Source organism: Orbicella faveolata, unplaced genomic scaffold (genome assembly GCF_042242905.1).
Source record: "Orbicella faveolata isolate gen_17 unplaced genomic scaffold, um_ofav_v1 contig_12, whole genome shotgun sequence".
NCBI lineage: Eukaryota > Metazoa > Cnidaria > Anthozoa > Scleractinia > Merulinidae > Orbicella > Orbicella faveolata.
Genome location: NW_028301539.1, coordinates 32,230,616 through 32,250,283, shown reverse-complemented (window position 1 = coordinate 32,250,283; position 19,668 = coordinate 32,230,616). Strand labels below are relative to the sequence as shown.

General features: G+C 40.6%; 1 protein-coding gene across 4 annotated transcripts; it reads right to left on the bottom strand.

The window, feature by feature from the left end:
* Window positions 1-1,109: 1,109 nt before the first annotated feature.
* LOC110044416 (uncharacterized) lies at window positions 1,110-19,560 on the bottom strand. Of its 4 annotated transcripts, XM_089283319.1 has the most exons (5): window positions 19,401-19,560; window positions 17,280-17,468; window positions 7,420-8,554; window positions 7,208-7,262; window positions 1,110-6,295 (listed from the first exon to the last, which is right to left on the bottom strand). In XM_089283319.1, exons 3-5 carry the CDS (start codon window positions 8,503-8,505, stop codon window positions 3,603-3,605), a joined length of 3,834 nt encoding a protein of 1,277 aa, XP_089139445.1. In that variant the 5' UTR covers window positions 8,506-8,554; window positions 17,280-17,468; window positions 19,401-19,560; the 3' UTR covers window positions 1,110-3,602. The 4 variants fall into 4 exon arrangements, with proteins under 4 accessions (XP_089139445.1, XP_089139444.1, XP_089139446.1 ...); XM_089283318.1 differs by lacking the exon at window positions 17,280-17,468; XM_089283320.1 differs by lacking the exons at window positions 17,280-17,468; window positions 19,401-19,560 and adding an exon at window positions 15,654-15,916.
* Window positions 19,561-19,668: the final 108 nt, after the last annotated feature.

Genomic DNA, 19,668 nt, shown 5'->3' with positions numbered 1-19,668 from the left:
AGGAAAAGTCCATGCGCAAGGGAATTATTTCCTACAAGCTTCTCGATTATCCTACCCCTAAGTCAAGGCCTAACACGGATGTTAATCGGCTAAAGCCGCGTTTTCACTACGACATAATATAAGCACAAGCGTAAGCATAACGGTAGGGAGGACGCGCATAACACAAGCAGAATTTCTTTCTTCTTCTAGTGCCTGTGATTATGCTTTTGTCAAGTGAGAACGCGCTGCTGTAAGCATAAGCATAAGTGCTTTGTTTTACTGTATCGAGGAGATATGGTACCGAAAATAATGCAATTATCAATTCAGCGCATGCGTACGTGCGTATGCTTGTATACCTATGACGAAACCAAACGATCGCTTAAGCCTAAAAAAAGAAGTACGATTAGGTATTTACCGTGCCCAGACTCGACCAAAATTCCAGAGGGATGTTTATAGTTACGGTTATGCGAGGAGTTTAGTTTTGGCCGGAAAGTTTTGACATCTCTATCGAATTAGGCCCCAAAAACAAACGCTCAATATTTTATTCAAAGCCTCTTTTCACTTTGAGTCAAGAAATCCGTGCGTTGATTTCACGGGCAAATGTTTTGCCCGCGCAATGAGAGAGGTTTTCTTTTTCTGCAGTGGATTTTGAATTAAATCTGACGATTCTTGTTTGAAACTCTCACTGAATGCGATTTACACGGCTAAATAAACTTCAGAAGAATTACTTTGGAATATGGCCTACATGGGGATTAAAGTTTTCACCCTTAATTCTCTTTTGTCAACATATTACAAAATTAAACAGAAAATTTATGGCAATCATGGAAGATGATTCAGCAATAACTCGACGTTGGGAATTAAAGACAGTCACTTAGCTGGGGAGAGAGACAGTTCCCGTCCGTTTGCCCCAGCCCTGGTCCATTCTTTTTAAGCAAGAAAAGCCACGATCACATCTTTAGTCCTCTCCCTCTCCTCTTTGTCCTTATCACAACTGGATCCACCTCTGCAAAGGCCTTTGCAAGTGTAAAGTATCTCAGCGTGATTGCACGGCCAACGCCCTACGCACCCATCACATACCCCACCCCTTTTAAACAAGGAAGAGGGTCAATCAAAGAACACCTTAGCGCAACTGCAGTGTTAGCATTTTTTATTTTGAGTTCGTTCGTTGGAACTGAATGAACCTTTACAGATGGTGTCATTTCTTTTTGTCAAAAGTGGAACTGAAAAAATGGACACTTTTTTGGTGACTAAGAATAGAAGCTCTTCACAGAGTCTTCAAGATTGGCGTTTTCACAGTGTAAAAACGCTTAATACTCTAGTTAATATGAAGAGCCCTTATTCTTTAATCACTTAAAATAATGTACAAAAAAACGCCAAGTGGTCATGGTTCGGTTGTGCACAGTAACTTTTCAGTATAAAATAGAGCTGAACAATATGTCTGCTCAGGCGTGAATTAAAACTTACGACCACAACCCACTGGAGGGCTTATAGACACTGTGAACAGCAACTTACAATATAGTATATTTGAGGATGCTACATAAACTCTACTATCTAAAATAAATGCCTTTCTAAAAATACATACTTTCTTTAGCAAATCTATTTTATAGTCCGCATCAAGACTGTTTAATAATAGACTACGAGCAGTCTCTCCTTTGCTAACGAGACTTAACTGCGAACAGAACAAAAAGTTTAAATACTGTACTAGAACATGTGCTCAGCAATAACGCTCGATTTCAGTCGCATAAACTCTACCATCTAAAATAAATGCCTTTCTAAAAATACATGCATTCTTTAGCAAATCTATTTTATAGTCCGCATCAAGACTGTTTAATAATAGACTACGAGCAGTCTCTCCTTTGTCTAAAAATCCGCGCGGAAGAACGCAGCATAAAAAAAATCTGAACAGACTAGCTCCTGGCCGCAAGTCGATCGCTTTTTTGCTTTGGCTTCTTTCCCGAGGAATTTCGAACACAAGAGAGGCTGCTCGCAGTTCAGCTTTATGAATACATTTCTTTCAATAAGTAACGAATTTAATTCGTTGCATTCTTCTCATTACTTGATGACGCAATCAACTTGCTAAAACTAAGCAAAATCTTCGAGAGCATTCGGAAATTCAATGCAAAGGTGATATCATCGCAAGCGACTTATACGGAGCAAATGCTTTTTTCGCCTTATTATAAAGTTATCTTTTCCCGATTTTTTAAAAAACCTTATCATATTGCAGTATTTTTTTCTGGGTAGTTTCATAACTTAGGGCAATAATTCAGTGTCACCTAACTGCAACGTTTTCAACGTTACGTGATCGATTTTTTCAGAGATTTTTCAACTATAAGACTGGGGTCTAAGCGACTTACATTCAAAACGCAAGCGCTTAACCTTGACAGAAAGTACACACAAATCTAAAATTAAATCGCGGAGTCTATTCCCCGATAAGCTACATAAATCTACAAATATATTTTTTGGAAAACTTACAAAAGTTTCTCCCACAATATAAATTTCTATTTTGCGATTAAATTTCGCAAATTCGCAGCTTCAGGACCAGGTTGTTTAAAGCATAATAGAGCTAATTAACTCACAGATTCACGTGAATTTTGATTAAAAAAAAGTATAAATTTGTAGTGAAGTCGAGGGTTCATGTTTTTTATTTTATTTTTGACTCATGAAACATGAGCAGTGAAAACTAAAAAAGTTTACTAAAAAAGAAACTAAAACTTCGAAGGAATTTAACCCTCGCCGAAAGATTGGCGCCAATCGGCTTTCGAACAACTGCGCTCAGAATTGGATAATCATTTTCGCTAATACTGCTTGTCCTTTCAAAGCGATTTTTGAATTTTCTTTCTCATACTGTTCTCAAAGAACAACATTCGTGAGTTTTGAGTTTAATTTTGACGCGCGATACTTGTAACACTATCACATTTTATCCAAATTTCTATTTGACGGACTCGACACAATCATTTTTCTAATCAACCAATGCGATATACTTACATCTCTCATTTTCCTAGTTAGCTACAACCCTAGGCAAACTGACATGAAAAACCCCTAATGTTCCTATGTAGTCTTGGATGTAACAAGTCAATAAATAACCCATGCTTTTTTTCTTAGAAACATTAAATGAGGAGTGTAAAATATTTTTCATCTGTCCCTCACACGATTTAGTACCTAGAGTTGAATCTCGCGCGGAATGAAAACAATATTTTCAAAGCCGCAAGCATTGTTGAGCACTCACAATGATTGATACAAATGGACTCAATAGAATTCGATATTGGGTGCTAACGAGACTTAACTGCGAACAGAACAAAAAGTTTAAATACTGTACTAGAACATGTGCTCAGCAATAACGCTCGATTTCAGTCGCATTTTGCCGACGTCGTCTTCATACCTTGCACCCTCTCTAAGGGTGAAAGAGAATTGGAAAATGACTCACAATAAAAAATAATAGGAGTGACAATGGTAATGTTCCCTAAGATATTATTTACGGTTAACTAAATAGCTCCATTTAGCGCGTTGAGCCTGTAGACTGACTAAAATAATAGAGAAAGCATTTTTGAAATGCTTGCTAGCTCCAAATCACGGGTCGTAAGTGACAGCAATCAGGAACAAAACTATCGAAACGGAAACATATCTTAAGTATCACCTTGTTCTTGTTGGTGATTCTGCATGTGAGACGATAAATTTGAGAAGTAGCTGAAACTTTTACTGCAATGTCGGCATTGATAGGGCTTGAGACTCACGCTGGAGTGGAGTCTTAGATGACGATCCAACGTACTCAGCTGGGCAAAGCTCTTGTCGCAGAAGTGGCACTTGTAAGGCCGTTGACCCGTATGAGAGCGCAAATGATTGGTCAGGGTTGACTGTTGGGCGAACGCTTTTCCACAGAACTTACATGGATACGGTCTTTCTTTGGTGTGGGAGAGTTCGTGTTTTCTGAGCGTAGACGGCTGGGAGAACGATTTACCGCAAAACTGGCAGACGTACGGCTTTTGGCCAGTGTGAGTTCTGAGATGGTTTGTTAACGTTGTGCTCTGAGCAAACACCTTTCCGCAGTACATGCAAGCGAATGGTTTATCACCCGTGTGTGTTCGTAGGTGTGCCTTTAAGACTCCCGATTGGGCAAATCTGCGGCTGCAAAACTTGCACTGAAAAGGCTTGTCACCTGTGTGTGTCCGGAGGTGATTTTGAAGAGTGGAGAAGTGCGCGAATTTTTTGCTGCAGTATCGGCAAACGAATTTTCTTTCCTTTACGGTAGGTGTCACGTGGTTTGCCCACACTTCTCCTGTGCGCAGAAACAAATCTCGGTTCTCTTGCTCTTTCGCTGGTCTATCTGTTCCATCTGTGGTGGCAGAGGCTTGTACGGCCTGGAATGGTCTGTCGCCGTCATCACTGCCGTGAAGGTCAGCCCCGTCGTCCACGGTGGTGCTGGAGACACATCCGTGGTCATTAGGTAGTGATGATTGTTCTTCCGAGCTGATGCGTGGCGATTTACTCCTCGATGGAAGAGCATGATAGAAATGGCTGTTGCCCCGGTGTTCACCATGAACAGGAACCCCTCGAACATTCCACGAAGACTCGGAATTTCTTTCAAAGTGCGAAGTCGCACTTCCGTCAGTGGGCATACTTCGTTCTGGTGGGCCAGAGTAGCCCGCTAGGATTCGGGGCGAATAACTCTTCTGAGTACTGTCATAACGAGACCCGGTTGCAATGCGGTTTTCTGGAGTTCTCTTCCCTGTGGGAACGTGCTGATACCGTTCAGTTGCAGCATTCCCATCTGGGCTTGAGTCAAAGGGATGCTCCATGACATCTCCATTTGAATATGCAAAGTACTGGTGCGGGGTCCTAGTTTGGTAATATGAATTCATTTGATATTCATGTGGACCGTGATTTGCCCGGCCGTGCCTGTCAACAGGTGCATAAGATGATGGAACTGGGCCTCTTGGGTACACAAAAAATTGTTCACTCCTGTCCACAGTGCGGAATTTATTGGCTCTTTTATCATGAAATAAGGGACGCCATGGTGAGAACGTTTCTGAACGAATTCCATTTCTGCAAAAGTTTGGTCTTGCTGAGTTGCTCTCCAAAACACGATCATTGCGCCTTGTTAACCACTCATGTTGTTCTGTGGTCTCATGGATAGGTTCAAATGAGCATCTCTCACTCTCATTACCACAAACTTCAACGTCTTTTCTTCCTTTGCGATGTGCCTCTTTAGACAATGATGCGTCGGGTTGGAAAGGAGAACTTGCATGATGATGGAAATTGTTGTGGCTAAAGGACACTTCTTGTCGACCGTCAGCATGTTGAATTGGGTGCTGATATTGTTTTCTTGTCAAAGCGGGGTCGTTTGTGTTTACTCTTTGAGGACGTGGTTGTCGGCTTTTTCGCTTTCTACTTCCAACAGCAATTTCCCGTTGACGAGCGCAAATTTGTGTGGAGCTTTCCTCCCCAGCTTGTGCATGGAATATCTCAGCGCTTTCTCTAGGACTCTGGCAGCGATCATTTTGGTACAATTGTCTCATACGGACATGTGGAGAGGTCGACGTCCGATTACGGTGAGGACTCTCTACTGAGTCAGGAATGTCTTGATAAACCTTCCCAACTAGAATTCGTCTCTCCTCGTAGTAGTCGTGAATTTTTAAGGTCGGCCTACTCTCGTTTGGAACTTGTCTGGTGTGCCAGTTGGGAAACGTACCCCCTGATTCATGACCAACGTGCAAGTCCGGTGGACAACGATTCTTTTGGTGGGAAACACTCTGTGAGGAACGTACGTGTGGCTCGGTCCACGGGTCGTTGTAAAGATAATGATGTCGCCTCGACGCATGCTGACCTGCTTGGCAATTTAGACAAGGAATTCCTGCAGGAATGGCGCTACTTTTGTGGAACGGTCCTGGTAACACGGCGCTGCGAGTTTGGTTTTCTTCATCACCAACACCAAGCTTGAAAGTTGATGATTCGTCTGCCGTGTGGTTTGGTTGTGTTGGGAAATTGTGGCTATGCAGATTTGCCATGTTTCTCGGACTGGGAGCCGGTGAATCGTACTCAAACTCTTCGTTATTTTGCACACGGCTGGCAGATTTCAGGCTTCTTGGAGAATGCTGTTGGTATGAACTGCGCGGAGAATGACTCACTGGTACCGTTGGCACTTCATCGTTGCGAATGTTGACACTTGCGTCTTGTTTCTGTCTATTCATGAACTGGGAATCGCTCATCGATGAACGTTTAAAAGTAGGACTTGCAGTTGAAAGACTGTAGCATTGTACAATAACCGGGGTGCACTCGTCACTCTGGTTCTCTATCACGGGCGAGCTTTCATTTGGAGAATCTATGAAAACGAATAGTACATCACAGTTCTAAGATGAATGCATAATGAAAGCAAAGCTACAATCAGCGCCAACAATTGAATATATCACAACAAAGCAATCTTAGTGGAAAAGCTATTGTGTACATAACATTTCAGAAGCTAAAAAAATTACGGCAGTTTATATGGCTTTCCAAGCGACAGTATATTTGGATCGAATAATCCGTGCTACAAAAAACAGTTAGTCTTTTTCAAGAGTAAGTGCCATGCACATTAAATGAAAATACCTTCGGTCATCAGAGATATCAGAATGAAGATCATAAAAATTGGAAATCAGCCGAGGCTCGTGCATTGTCGCCTTTGAATGCAATTGAAACCGTCAAAGTGCTCCGAATTCGCCATTTCGATCGTTGGTGTTGATTGACATACAATGCAGTAAAACTTAGGGTATTGCATTGTGTTATGAAAGAAGCAAATTTTAAGAAAGCTTTTCAATACAAACATTGAAGGTTGAAAGACAAATATTGACAATTCAGTTATCCCATTTAGAGGCCAGTGACTTACAAAAAAAAAATCTGCTTCCTTGTAACAAAACAGAGGTTGCGACTTAATGCGGTTGGGCTAATTTAGTCTACCTGATACTTAAGCTTAAAACTTGGTCAAAAATTTAAATGTCAGTTAAGGCTCACTGCAAAAATAGCGCTGCCCACGATGCCAGCTAAAACAACAATCATTTCGAACTCTTATTACGGATCAACTAATATTTCTTTTGCGCACAAAGAAACACAACACCTCTCTCAATATTGTTAGGTACATAAAAATTATTCTTTAAAGAAAAAGTTCCTCATGACCTAACCTTTGTCCACCATCATTATGAAAATTGATTTAAAAAAACAGACTGCCATGAAGTTTATGAAAAACAAGATGTGCACTTACGGGGAACAGTTTGGTTGTCGCTTTCTGAAGTTGTTTCCAATATAACGTTCCTTTCCTTGAAAAGAAAACAATAAATAATTTTAAATAGTGTAGCCCCGTAAGTAGATAAAAGTTATTGTCGAGATCCTGCCCCGTTATGCTTGGTGGATAGTAAAGAACAAAAAATAACTCAAAGCACTAGCTTAAATCAGACTTGAATATGTATAACTGACCTCACGGTGATGTCCCTGCCCATTTGCAGTTCTTACAACTGGCGAGCTCCATTCGCCCGAGAGACAAAAAGGGTCAGGGCGATTACTTTCTGGTGAACTCATGGAATAAGAAGACGACGAGTTCAGTTTATGATCTTCCAGTTTCTCTTGCATGCTCGGAGAAGGATCCTGACGAGTTCTTTTGTCAATTTGGTAGAATGAGTCTTTTCCACTTTCAGCTGATGCACAAAAATGATCTGGTAATCTCTCCGTGTTCTGTAAAATAGTGCGTTTGCTAGCACCTGTACAACCCCTTTCTGGATGTCTCTTGTCTAATGTTTGGTTAGAAGGTGAGAGCTGACACATCGAAGAATCGCAACCCTTGTAACTCCAGGTGGGCGGGCACATCTGTTGAGGGCTCTCCTCGTCTTTCCTTTGTACTTTCCTATTTATTTGCACTGCAATATACGGAGCCCGCTTTGTATCGCAAGTGTTTTTCCGAAAACAAGCATGTCCATTGAAATATTGTTGGCGATCTTCTGGAAAATATTGGCAGCGATCTGTGCGCGATTGTAATTCTTCGGAATAAGATGGTCGCACTCTTGCCTCACAGCTTTGACACCGAACCGTTATAGGAAGTAAACTCGATCTGTTGCTGTCCTTTCTTGAAAGGTTTTCATTGCATTGCCGAGTTTTTTGAGTCCATTCCTCATTTACTTCCCTGTCTATGTCCACAGAGTTTCGAGAAGCCTGTTGGCTGCCCACGTGTTGCAAACAGTGTGAGACACACAAATCGGGTTTTAATAACGTCTTTTCTGTTTGTTGACACGCTAAAGAACAGCTGTTATGTTGAGCATGCAGCACTGAAGAACCAGGCGGTTGCAGCAATTTTAGAAGAACTGCTCTGCACTGAAATCTCTCGTTTTCCTTCTCCGCGCTGTGATCAGACACAGGTTCGTAAGGTACAGATGGCTGGTTGGGTGAACCCGACGAACAGCAGCCATGTAGCTCATCCCGTTTTGTGGGAATGTTTGGCATGCTTGCGTGATGCCCGTAACTCGACGAATGAGAACTTGAAACACCATTCTGGCAAATTGTATCGTTCATTGCTCCCTCCTTAGTCTATTGTCCATGTTTCTTTTGTTTCCTCCACAGCCTGAAATAAAATTCAAAAAGTTAGTCTGAATAAACAAACCACCATGCAAATTTAGTTTTACTGGTGGGAGGAGTTGGTGATGCAGTGGCGTGTCGAAGTCCAGATCGAGCGGCCTACATTCATGGAGGGCCGTGGGATAATTTGTGTAGTGGTCCTGGATAGGAAGACGCATATCTTCCTATCTGCGTAAGAAATGGTTATAATAGCGACGCAATGTTAGGACCAATCTGCCAGAGGGGGGGGGGGGGGGGGGGGCTGCGATGGATTAACACCCCATCCAGGGGTGAGTAGCAATTCTCTTAGTTATTTCATTTTACATAAATCAAGATACGCTAAGGCGATGTGGGCGCTTTGATCGGAGCTCTGACTTAATTTTTATGTGATCAGTGCGTAATTTTCCCTTATAAAGTCAATCGAGATAAATTGCAAGACGAAAAAATTATCTACTCGGTTATCATCGTCGTCAACAGTCCTTGCCTTGCCATGGGACCATTAATAAGGCTTCTTGGACCCAGCAGTAAAGCGAATCGAAATCAATCACTGAACGAAAGAAATCCCAATACGATTATATATTTGCTTTGTGGCACTTGATTCTGACCTCTTTGGAACGATTGGAGGATACGCTACGATCTACTATAGGTTACAACTACTGAATTTGTTACGTTTCCAGTTTTTAACTCGACAGAGGAACTCCTACTACAGCCAATGTAAATGCTGACTTGACGGAGATCTGCGAATGGTGTTCTAAAGATTCATCATTCATAAATCCTGACAAGACAAAGCTACTTGTTGTCGGCCTACCACAACTTTTAAGTAGCTAGTTACCTTTGATTTTCATTTCTATGCTAGGTCAAACTACTTTTTCTAAGGACCTAAGAATATATCTAGATCAGCGTCTTTCATGATACTCATATTACTAAAACAGCCTCTATTGTTTTAATCAGTTAGTTCAGACAATCACTTTTATTGCTCATAAAAAAGATTTTGTATTCACTAAGCTCTTTTACTATATGTCTAGCTCCGTGAGCGGGTAAGATGAATCAAATCTTGCCCTGTGATTGGCTACCCGAGCGGGCAAGATGGAGCTATCTTGCCCGTTCGGGACTGCCCGCCGTGTCCCGCAAGAAAAATTTCCCGGTCTCGCTCCATAAACTCGCAAAAAAAGAACTTGGCCAATATCCAGCCATCTTGACCAAACAGGCTTGGTCAATAACCCATATTTATTGTTCTTTCGTATGGGCCAACATCTTCAAAGCTGACACACATAAGCTTCAATTAGTGCAAAACTTTGTAGCAAGGATTATTCCTAAGACTTAGAAAATATGACCATGTAAGTGTGGGCCTGAAGACACTTGGATGGCTCAGTGTTGAAGATAGATTAGAGATCCATGACGCTGTTATGGTTCATAAATGTCACGTAACAACTTAGCACCTAAATACCTCTGTGATCAGTTTCAAAAGAGATCGGTAGTAAGCACTAGAGTGATGCCATCTGTAGATAATCTTAATATACCATTTTGTCACTTAGCAACTGGTCAACGTCGATTTGCGTAGCAGGTGTTAAAATTTGGAACGGTCAGAGCAGTGACTTGAGGATTAGCTTGGATGCATTTAAAAGCAGCAGTTTAAGGGAGTTAGCTAATACAGGATCATAATCTCTTGGCTAATGTAAGTTAATTGATTAATTTATTTCTCTTTTTAAATTATTTAAATTTAATCTAACGTAAAGATTTGAAATAATTTGTAACAGTTTATAACATTGGTGCTGAAAAGGCCATTTCAGGAAGCAACAGTGGTATGTATGTAAATATATGTATGACAACAAGGAAAAAACTATTCTTAACTTCCTGCTGATTTTTGGCCGGACGGTTTCTTCTTAATACGCTTGATAACGATTTTTTTTTCTAGCTTTGCTTAGTGAATCAGAGCTTAACCATTATTAACTTGGTGTATAATGATCTGAATAAAATCAGTAATTTCTTATTTGAAGGGAAGAATGATCAAACTCCAATTTCCCCTTCGAGTATGTATGCAATGTCTTGAACACAGGTTGAAAGAATAGAGAAGTTTATCTACTTGAGGATACTTTCTTGATGTACTACCAACTTCTCAAAACTTGCATTATGATAAAATGTGTCAATCAGTGAGGAGAATTAACATATTGAGCTTCCAGTCGAGTTTTGAGTCTTGCTACTATAAAAGTAGCAATAACAAATTTTCACATAGTTAATTGATTTAATTTCTAAGTATGGTTAACGTTTAATTCCTCCATACGATATACAAATTTTCAACCAGACGAGTAATTAGAATAAGAAAACTCATGAACAAGAGGGGATACTCGTGATGTACCGCCATATTAAAGCGCACTACACGATTGGCTTAAAAAAAATCGCGCCACTTTTTCATCCAATCAGAAGTAAAACGAAAACCAATCTTAATTGGCTAGCACACGTTTTCCCGCGCTTCGCTCCACTCCATGGATTTACTTCAAGTTTTGATTGGTTTACTGGAACGTCTGTGCCCTTTGTGATTGGCTGGAGTCTTTATTTTGGTTTGGCTTTGACGACTGAAGAAAACTGCATGCTCTAGTTACTGAACTGATATTATAGAATATGTTTTCTTTTCAAGGGACATTAAAATTTGTTCAAATCCAAACGAATTTAGGAGGAAAGTTGTTCTTAAATTTATGAACAAGAAGGAAATGATACTAGCAGCAGCATTAACTTATTCGTGTGATTAAAACTTTGGCTTATTTTATTTGCCACATATAAAAATGTTGATCACGACCAGGATTGAATCAAGAACCGTTCCATTTGGCGCATAGTAGGCCACGTTCGAGATATTGATATTCTAACATGGCTCCGATGCTTTCAGGACACAATTGCAAATTTGTTAAGTTTCTTTTTTGTCCGTCAATAGCCCTTATGCATGATGAGATCAGACCAGCAAATTTCACCACTTTTAAAATGCAAATTACAAATTTTATCGTGGACAAATTCCCAAAGCAGCAAATATGAAAAGAATACCCTCGAGGAAACAACACGAAGGTACCTGAGGTTTGAGGAAATTTCTCGCTAATGGGGCTTGGTGGTAAATTTTGAGTGTGTGACGTAATCATGCATAAAGAGACTTGGATACAAAGACTAAAACACCACCAAATAGAGAAGTTTGTCCTAAAAGCTTCGGAGTCATGTTAGATTATTGATATATCGAACTTGACCTATTGTGCGATCTCGTAAGGTCGGCAAAAACAAAGGGGACTGGTTCCTGGGAGTGGCCCCTGCCATGAGCCCTTGAAGAGTTTCCAAGATGGGCCTGGTTGACTTTGTTGTCTGGTGTGCAAAACCTTTTACGTTGCCGAGCAACTTTAAGAAATAGAAAACATGTAAAGCGTTTGTAGCTACGCTACTCACTATCTATTCTGTTGTAGATTGTGAGTAGCCCAGCAGTGTGCGCTTGTTAACGAAATGGCGGCCGCTTCTTTGCGCTTTTGGGAAGAGGAGTTAGATAAAGTTTTGAACGACTAATAGATTTATGCCAAGACAATTAGATTATTAGCTCTCAATTTCTATGCGTAATAGTTGCTGCGCCCTCGTCAACAATCATGCGATAGAAATCTCGAGCTCAGAATCAAATTGTTAAATAGATACACGAGTGGAAGTTTAGGAAAACGAGCGGTGATGCTGTGGGAACACGAGCCGACAGCTTTTTCAACGCGAGTATTTTCTTTGGGCTACCTTCTAATGAGTAGATGTTACTATTATCTTTATTATTGCCTTTTGCAATAATGGTCTCAACCTACAACGGTGGCGAACAAAAATTGTCAATTTTCCAAGAGTATAAAAGCGCGCTCTTAGCTTTTCGATGTAAGATAGTTGTAGACCAGTTTGTGGTTTTCACCCTTTTCAAAGAAGCGGTCACTGAAACATGGCTTAGAATATACTGAGTGCTTCCGGAATGGATTCTATGCGAAACAATGGTCTTAAATTTGATTTATGATAACAATTCGCACTCTTTATACTTCACCTGGTGACAGAGTTTACTGATCAAATTTGAGCAGGTTGCAAATCTGCCAAAAAGAAATTGCAATCAATTTTTTCGGCGACACTTGAACTTCTAGCAAACATTTTGCTCGGAAATAAACACACACACACACACACACACACACACACAAAAACAAATTAGAACCCTGTTGAAGTCGTTCAGAGTTTTGATCATCTACAACCCTGGAAAAATGATTTTTCATAGATCAGTCTTAAGATGGGGTTGAATTTCGCCATCCACTTAACGAGGGTAGGTTTTGAATGACGTTTAGAGGAGTGCTTCTACTTCTAAAATATTCAACCAAGCGTAGTAACACTGTACTAAATTTAACCTCTTCTCGGTCGTAAACAAGGAGCAACGACCTCCAGTGTCAATTGAGCGTGTAGTGCATGGCTGTATTCCTTATTTTTAGCCATGAATATTTGCTTGTCATGATGAATGGTTAATTCGAGATATTTGACAACGAAAAGCAACAACAAACTAGAGCAACTGTCAACCGGGTGAAATGCATGACTGATGCAACGCCGTGCCAAATATTGGCTTTAAAATTTTTTCGTTCATCTTTGTAATGACTCGGGAATATACCGACCATTGGACGAATTTATTTAACCGGTGCCGAAATCAGGATGCATTTGTTGCCGAAAATTTGCGGCAACCGTTTCGACGAGGCTGACAAATGCACACTTGTCGTGTGAGTTAAACGCGAGCCTCAGATTCGACAAAGAAGAGAGTAAAAATACAGTTGTTCAACAGTTGTGTGCAGTTTTGGAGCACACGTGTCCACTGACAATATCTGTACGATAAATAACTTCAGATATTGTAACATCGTGAAGAAGCGTGTGAAGCCGTTGTTTTTAATCGAAACTTTGTTTTGAGGCAGAACCGTACTGAAACATTTGTTTCGAAGGGAGCTGAATTGAAACGTATTAGTAACTCGGCGACCTTCACTGCCGGTTTTCACAGTTCGTCCAATGTTCCCATTTAGCGTTAAGAGGTTTCACTCGAGTTTTATGGAATTCTGTTGTTATCTATGTCGCCCTTATATTTATTTTCCGGCGGTAACATTCTTATCTCGATATTTTCAGTGGATAAATAAAACGAGATATGTTGAAAGATGGATGCGTGTCAAAACAGAACTGCCGTAGGTTTTGATGTTATTACAGCTGGAGAAGCTCCGAGATTCTAGGGCCGGCGAAAGAATGGGACTGTGATTTAATTACTCCTCTCCTCCGACAGATGTCTAGTTCTGTGATTTATTTATCGGTAGAGCAGCTTCATCGGCTCACTGAGATTCTATCAGAGCTCGCTCGCTTACATCGTCCCCGGCGGAGGGTCTTACGTGGAATGCTGTTAAATCCTGGCAGTTTATCACCGATCATCAATCAAAGGCTTAAAGTTCTAACGAGTTTTGTCTTTTAGCGGAATCCTGACAATTGTTTTTAGACAATATTTCTTCGCGTTAACAAACGAGTGACAAAAAGGGAGTAAAATATTCTTTATTGTCGATTAGCAAATTTATGCAAAGTCTTCCAGACACTGTCGTTTTTAAGCATTTTCACCAATAAAAGTTGTGCGAAGACGATGAGTTCAAGGGCAAAGAAAAAAATCGCGAATGTTGTTAGAATCTGCAACTTTTACCTAATTCAAAGCAGATTCCGAATCATTGAATGTTTCAGTTTCGGAGGTCCAGTCTTTCTGGAGTCCGAAACACAAAACATCTTTTGACAAATTGATACCTAATTTGCTATTCACTCAGGCTTTCAAAACGTGGCCTTGCCAAAAATACATTCCCTTGTTCAACGTGATTGAGGATGTATAGCGATTTTCCGGCCTCCCCCTCCCCCCAACTACCTACCTTGGTTTGCCTTGAAGAGAACGCCTTGCGTTGAAGACGATAATAAGGCACTCGATTTACCAAGCGAGATAACATTTAGGTTTAACGCCCATAACGACATGTTAGTTAGCAGGCATAGGTCTGAGCACTATGGCTTTTCCGTCTTGCTCAACGAGCCGTGTTTTGTCTTAGGAATATTCAAATGAACTTAGCTGATAGGAGCTTTCATTGGTTATCAGTGGCAAAACAGCCAGGGGTAAAACTGTCACGTGCGGTTGCTACAACAACAACTGAATGGAATTTTACTAAATAACGCCCAACATTTTCAAATTTACCCTCGCTAAACAAACAAAATAAAAATTTTTCGCTCAATAGCTACTTCACCCGTTACAATTTATGAAAAAAAATGACTTTCGAGTCGGGCACCTTGCGCTAAATTGGGGTAGTGCGGTCTGAGCCTTGCCCTCTCAAACAATTACTTTTTTCTATTTGTCCATTTGTTAGACTACTATAACAAAGGATTTTCAGCACGAGAGATCACGAACTGTGGAAATTTTTACGGCTACTCATAAATTACGTTCATAGAAACCAAGAAGAGGTCGGTATTTGGTGGGCTGTATTTACAACTCGCCAGGAGAGCTTTCTTTCGACTGTCTTGCTTTGAATTTGAGTTTCCTGAAATTTAAACAGGTGGTTCAAGGAGACACAAACTTGTGACCATGAAAAGACGGTTCTATTGTCTACGGTCTGCTTTGAATGATTCATGAAAAGTGGCAAATTGCCCAAACAACTCTCCGTCCTTTCTATCATAACGCGAACCATCTAATGTCTTGAAAGGGAAGTTTTCTCTCTTTCGTTGTTTTTCTTTTTCACTTACAGAATATTCATAGACCGCGAGAGCTTGATCAGTTAACCATATCGCCTTGCTAACGGTTGAGTTGTTTCACCGCCACTGGTCTGTCGCAATGAAATGTATTCAAACAAAAAAGTCTCCTTTAATTACTTTTGGAAATACACCCAAATTATTAACACGAGAGCGGTCGAACATACGTAATTATCCCCGTACTCTTAACGGAAAACATAGTGCGTCGAGCATATTGTGTAGAGGATGCCCACATATTACATCTAAGAATCAAAAGTTTGTTTTGTCTTCTTCGCCATAGAGAGAGAGCGCGAGACAACTGCCATATGGTTTAGATACGACAATGTTTTTAAACTAACCTTTCGCAGGGTCTCAATTCGGCGCGTAGAAACCAACATATCAAATAGTACACATTTCCGAGTGTATGGCAACCCAATAACGATATTTGCTGAGGCTGATTAGATTCGGAGAAAAATTCTACGGCCATGTGATTATCGCTCTCGGCTGTCTGTAAAACAAGAATTTATCGCAGAGTGGCTATGAAAGTCAGAGATCTCGGGGATGTTAAAATTAGCTGGTACCAGTTGAAAGCTGCCTGCAGGCAAAAGTTGAAAACCAGCCGATTCTTTGTTTGCCACACGATCTCGCCAGCAAACATTCTTTAACTTTTTATTAATTCCTTTTTCTCCAGTTTCTTGTATTGAAAACGCTACGTTCAATTTAAACAAGAATGTTTTTTTTTTTTGTTTCAGCTGTTGAGTAGTAACAGTCACCGCTGGAAAATACTTTCGCTATGAATTATTACAAATTCGCCACAGGGAGTCTTTCAATTCGCGCAAGAAATGATCGAGAATAAATAACGATTTCTGATCCGTTTGTTAAGATACTCACGAGATCGTGGCCTTCTTTTTGCCCACGAGCCAAACCGAAATAAACGCTAAAGAAGGACTTACAAGTAGAGCGAAATTGCAAACAGTTTAAATTAGATGACGTGGTGCTTCTATCTGAAGTGTTAAGAGAACTATTCTCAGGCTGGTACACAGTCAGGTTATCTCCGCGTTATCCCTTGAGATCTGTGTTTTACCTATTTCAATAGTAGCGTATTGTTGTTTGGATTTTGTAATGTCTGCGTGATCTGCACGAGACAAATTAAAACTTTTAGCCTTGCAGAGCTTTTTAAATTGTTGTCACGCACATGTCATATGCTAATACGCTTAATTAAAATAACAAAGTGTCAATGTTAGTGTCTGGTTTGGCGACGCGGCTGCCTTTTGAGCAGTAAGGGTTTATCCGAACTGACGAACATTGCCGAACAACTTACGACGGGATTGCCAGACATTGTTGGTGTTCTGATTTTCAGTTTGTTTCGACTGCTTGCAATGCGAGATTTTCAAGCACAAACCTAAAACTAAGTTTACCTTGCTCTTTACATTTAGACAGCCAAAAAGTGTCAGCAACGTAGCATTTTATTGGCAAAGGCACGTTTTTACCTGTTCAAAGGGCCAAAATGAGCTCTGTGGTTGCTAGCGTAGAACTGCCAGATTGAAAACAAAACAACTATTTGTGTTTTGGGTATCAGCTGTACAAGACCCAGTAACTCGTTGGTTTGCGGCTACCTTGTTTCAATGGCTTCTTCCTTTCGGTCGGAACGAAAGTTCAGTCGGCCATTTCGTTGTTCAAGAGCCCATTTAAAACGACCACTCCTTTGACTTTGGTGGCTCTACTGTGTTCAGTATCGGGGTGGTTCTATTCAAGGTTTTCTGATAAGAAAATGACTGACTGAGCTATTGCTTAAGCCCAAAGTGAAAGTTGTTGTTCGAGTCAAGGTGATCTTAAGGCGCGGCTTAATAAACTGGAAAAATGGCTCTCTCACCTTTTTGTCTGAATTTTGTTTGCTATGATTTTCCAAGCCTGGATTATTTGATCAGAGTTTGAAGCTATTACCGACAAGGGCTGTTTACCATTTACCCAAAAACTGTGCTTACCATTTGCAATTCTTCACCGCCATCTTGAAATTATGATCAGGTCGAACTCATCCAAACCGTTGACGAACCGGTTTCTCCAGTGTAAATGGGGAACTACCAAGATATTCTTGATAAATATCTTGGCATCTCATTCACACAGAGCAGTGACGGATGACCTCGTGCGTTCGCAAACTGGTCGATCAGTGAAGCCTGTGGGCACAAAATAAGGTGCACCTTGATTTGAGTCAATCTATTTTCTTTCAGAAACCCGAGGTTTGACAGCTCTTCTGCAATGGTGGAATTTCAGGCATCCCTCACCCTCATCCTCATCGGGCCCATGGGGACTCTTGAGGCCGGGTGGAATTTCAGGCATGGCTAGACTAAATCCGCATTGCTCGGATCGCAGGACAAGAACAGTTTCGGATATTTAAATTTATATACATATAAATTTATATACATATATTTTTACCAAACAGATGGCTGGTTCGCTAGGTCTGAGAAGTGAATTAGAAAAATTATCCATCCAGGCTTGCTTATTCACGACATTTATGTTTTGTTAAAAGCGGAGTAAAAAAAAATAATAATTGACCTTGTCCAGTTCTCTTAGTACCCGCCCTGATAAGCGAACGCAAAGCGGCCGGAATTCAAAATGAACAATACTTTCGATCCGGAGTCCGACATGCTAAACATCAGTTATGTAATCACACCAAGCGTTTATTTTTTCTCTTCTTCCTCGCTCGAGCTTTTGCACGGTCATGCTTTCATCCCATGCATTATCAGTTCTTATTCCGGTTTGACTTTTAGGGCCTGGCCGGACAGTTTGCAACCTAGACAAACGTTGACAAGAGCCTTTGAACAGGATTAAGGGATATGCATTTATCCCACTTTGGGGGTCAAAGAACGCTTCATCAACGCTGAAGTTCGTAAATAATTCACTTACGAATGCTTAATGGTCAACGGTCACTGCACAAAATAAGACGAGCCTTTTTGTTGCGAATAAAATACTAGCTGTAGATCATTGTGACTGAAATTGACAGAATTACTTTTTGCCCAAGCAGCTGGAGTGGTAACTCGAACCCGCGAATTGTGACAGCAGCCCTCTCCCATTTCTCCTTTGTTTCGTGCAACTTGGCTCGCAACAAATTTCTAGAAAAACTCCTACGAGGTGCGGCACACCGCACCTTCGTCACTGTAGTGATATCACAGTCAAGTTCAACTTCTGTAACGTTCTGCTATACCAATGTTTGAAGTCGTGAATCTTTTTTTTTTTTTTTTTTTGCTTTGGTACACCAAGCGCAATTTCTAGTGAGAAAACCGAAGTTGAAGGCATCTTCCCCGTATAACACACAGTCAGCGACCTCCCTAAAGTTTCAAGTTGTTCCAGGTTTGAATTAGAGCGAGAAAAATAAGATCATTTTGGCAAATTTAGAGCTGTAATGGGTAATAAATACAATGACTGCAAGCACTATCCAACTAGGTTGACCTATTCACCACTGACGGCTTTCTCCACTGTCCCAAATCCGAAAATTAAACGTGTTCAGAGTTAATCTAGTCAAATGCTTTACAAGTAAAATTTGCAAAAACATTCCTCTTTACTTTGCATAGAAAAGAGGAGGGACTACACAGAGACACAAAATAGGCATGGTCTTATTGCTAAAGCCCTTTGTTACGTGATTTCGCCAACTAACTTGATGGAGCAAAATCATGATATGCATTGAATGATAACAAGAGAAAATTCTAACTGACGAATCTTCATAGCAGTGTCACTGAAAATGAAGGTATAGACAGGCATTGATCAAAAACGGGACGGTTTAAGTTTAAGGTTTTGCTCTGAACATTGTGTTGTGAGACTCGGCTACTAAAGGAAGCAGCCAAAACGATGCTGTTTTATAATTTTTAAAGGAAGAGGAATCTCAGCTGGGCAGGCAAAGAAGTCAACAGCTTCGAGGGAATCAGATGTATTCGGTACATATTGCAACCCAACTCTTTTAGTTTGCTCATCAGTAGTCGTAAAAATAAAATAAGATAACAAAATACACAAAAATGTGAAAATACGAAGCTCTAAGAAGCTCTGAATCGTATTTTCATAACTCTGGCTAAAACGACAGTTCATCAAGGTAAGTCGCACAGTCAAATACTTACATGATCGATGAAGTTGTTACATTTGGCCTACTGTGCAACAGAGAGGAAATATTTTCCTATCAGTTTTCTTTTGGAACCATCAAGTCGAATGGAATCTTGGATCTTTGAACGCTATTAATAGGATAAAAAAGTTGTTTTGTTGTTTGTCCTCCAGTGCCGGTCACGCGAAGGGGCACGTGGTTTACAAGATGATGGATAGCACAAAGTCCGGAAGATTTCAAAAGGGCTTTTCAGCATAACAAAGGAGCTGACTTGATAATCCAGTCCG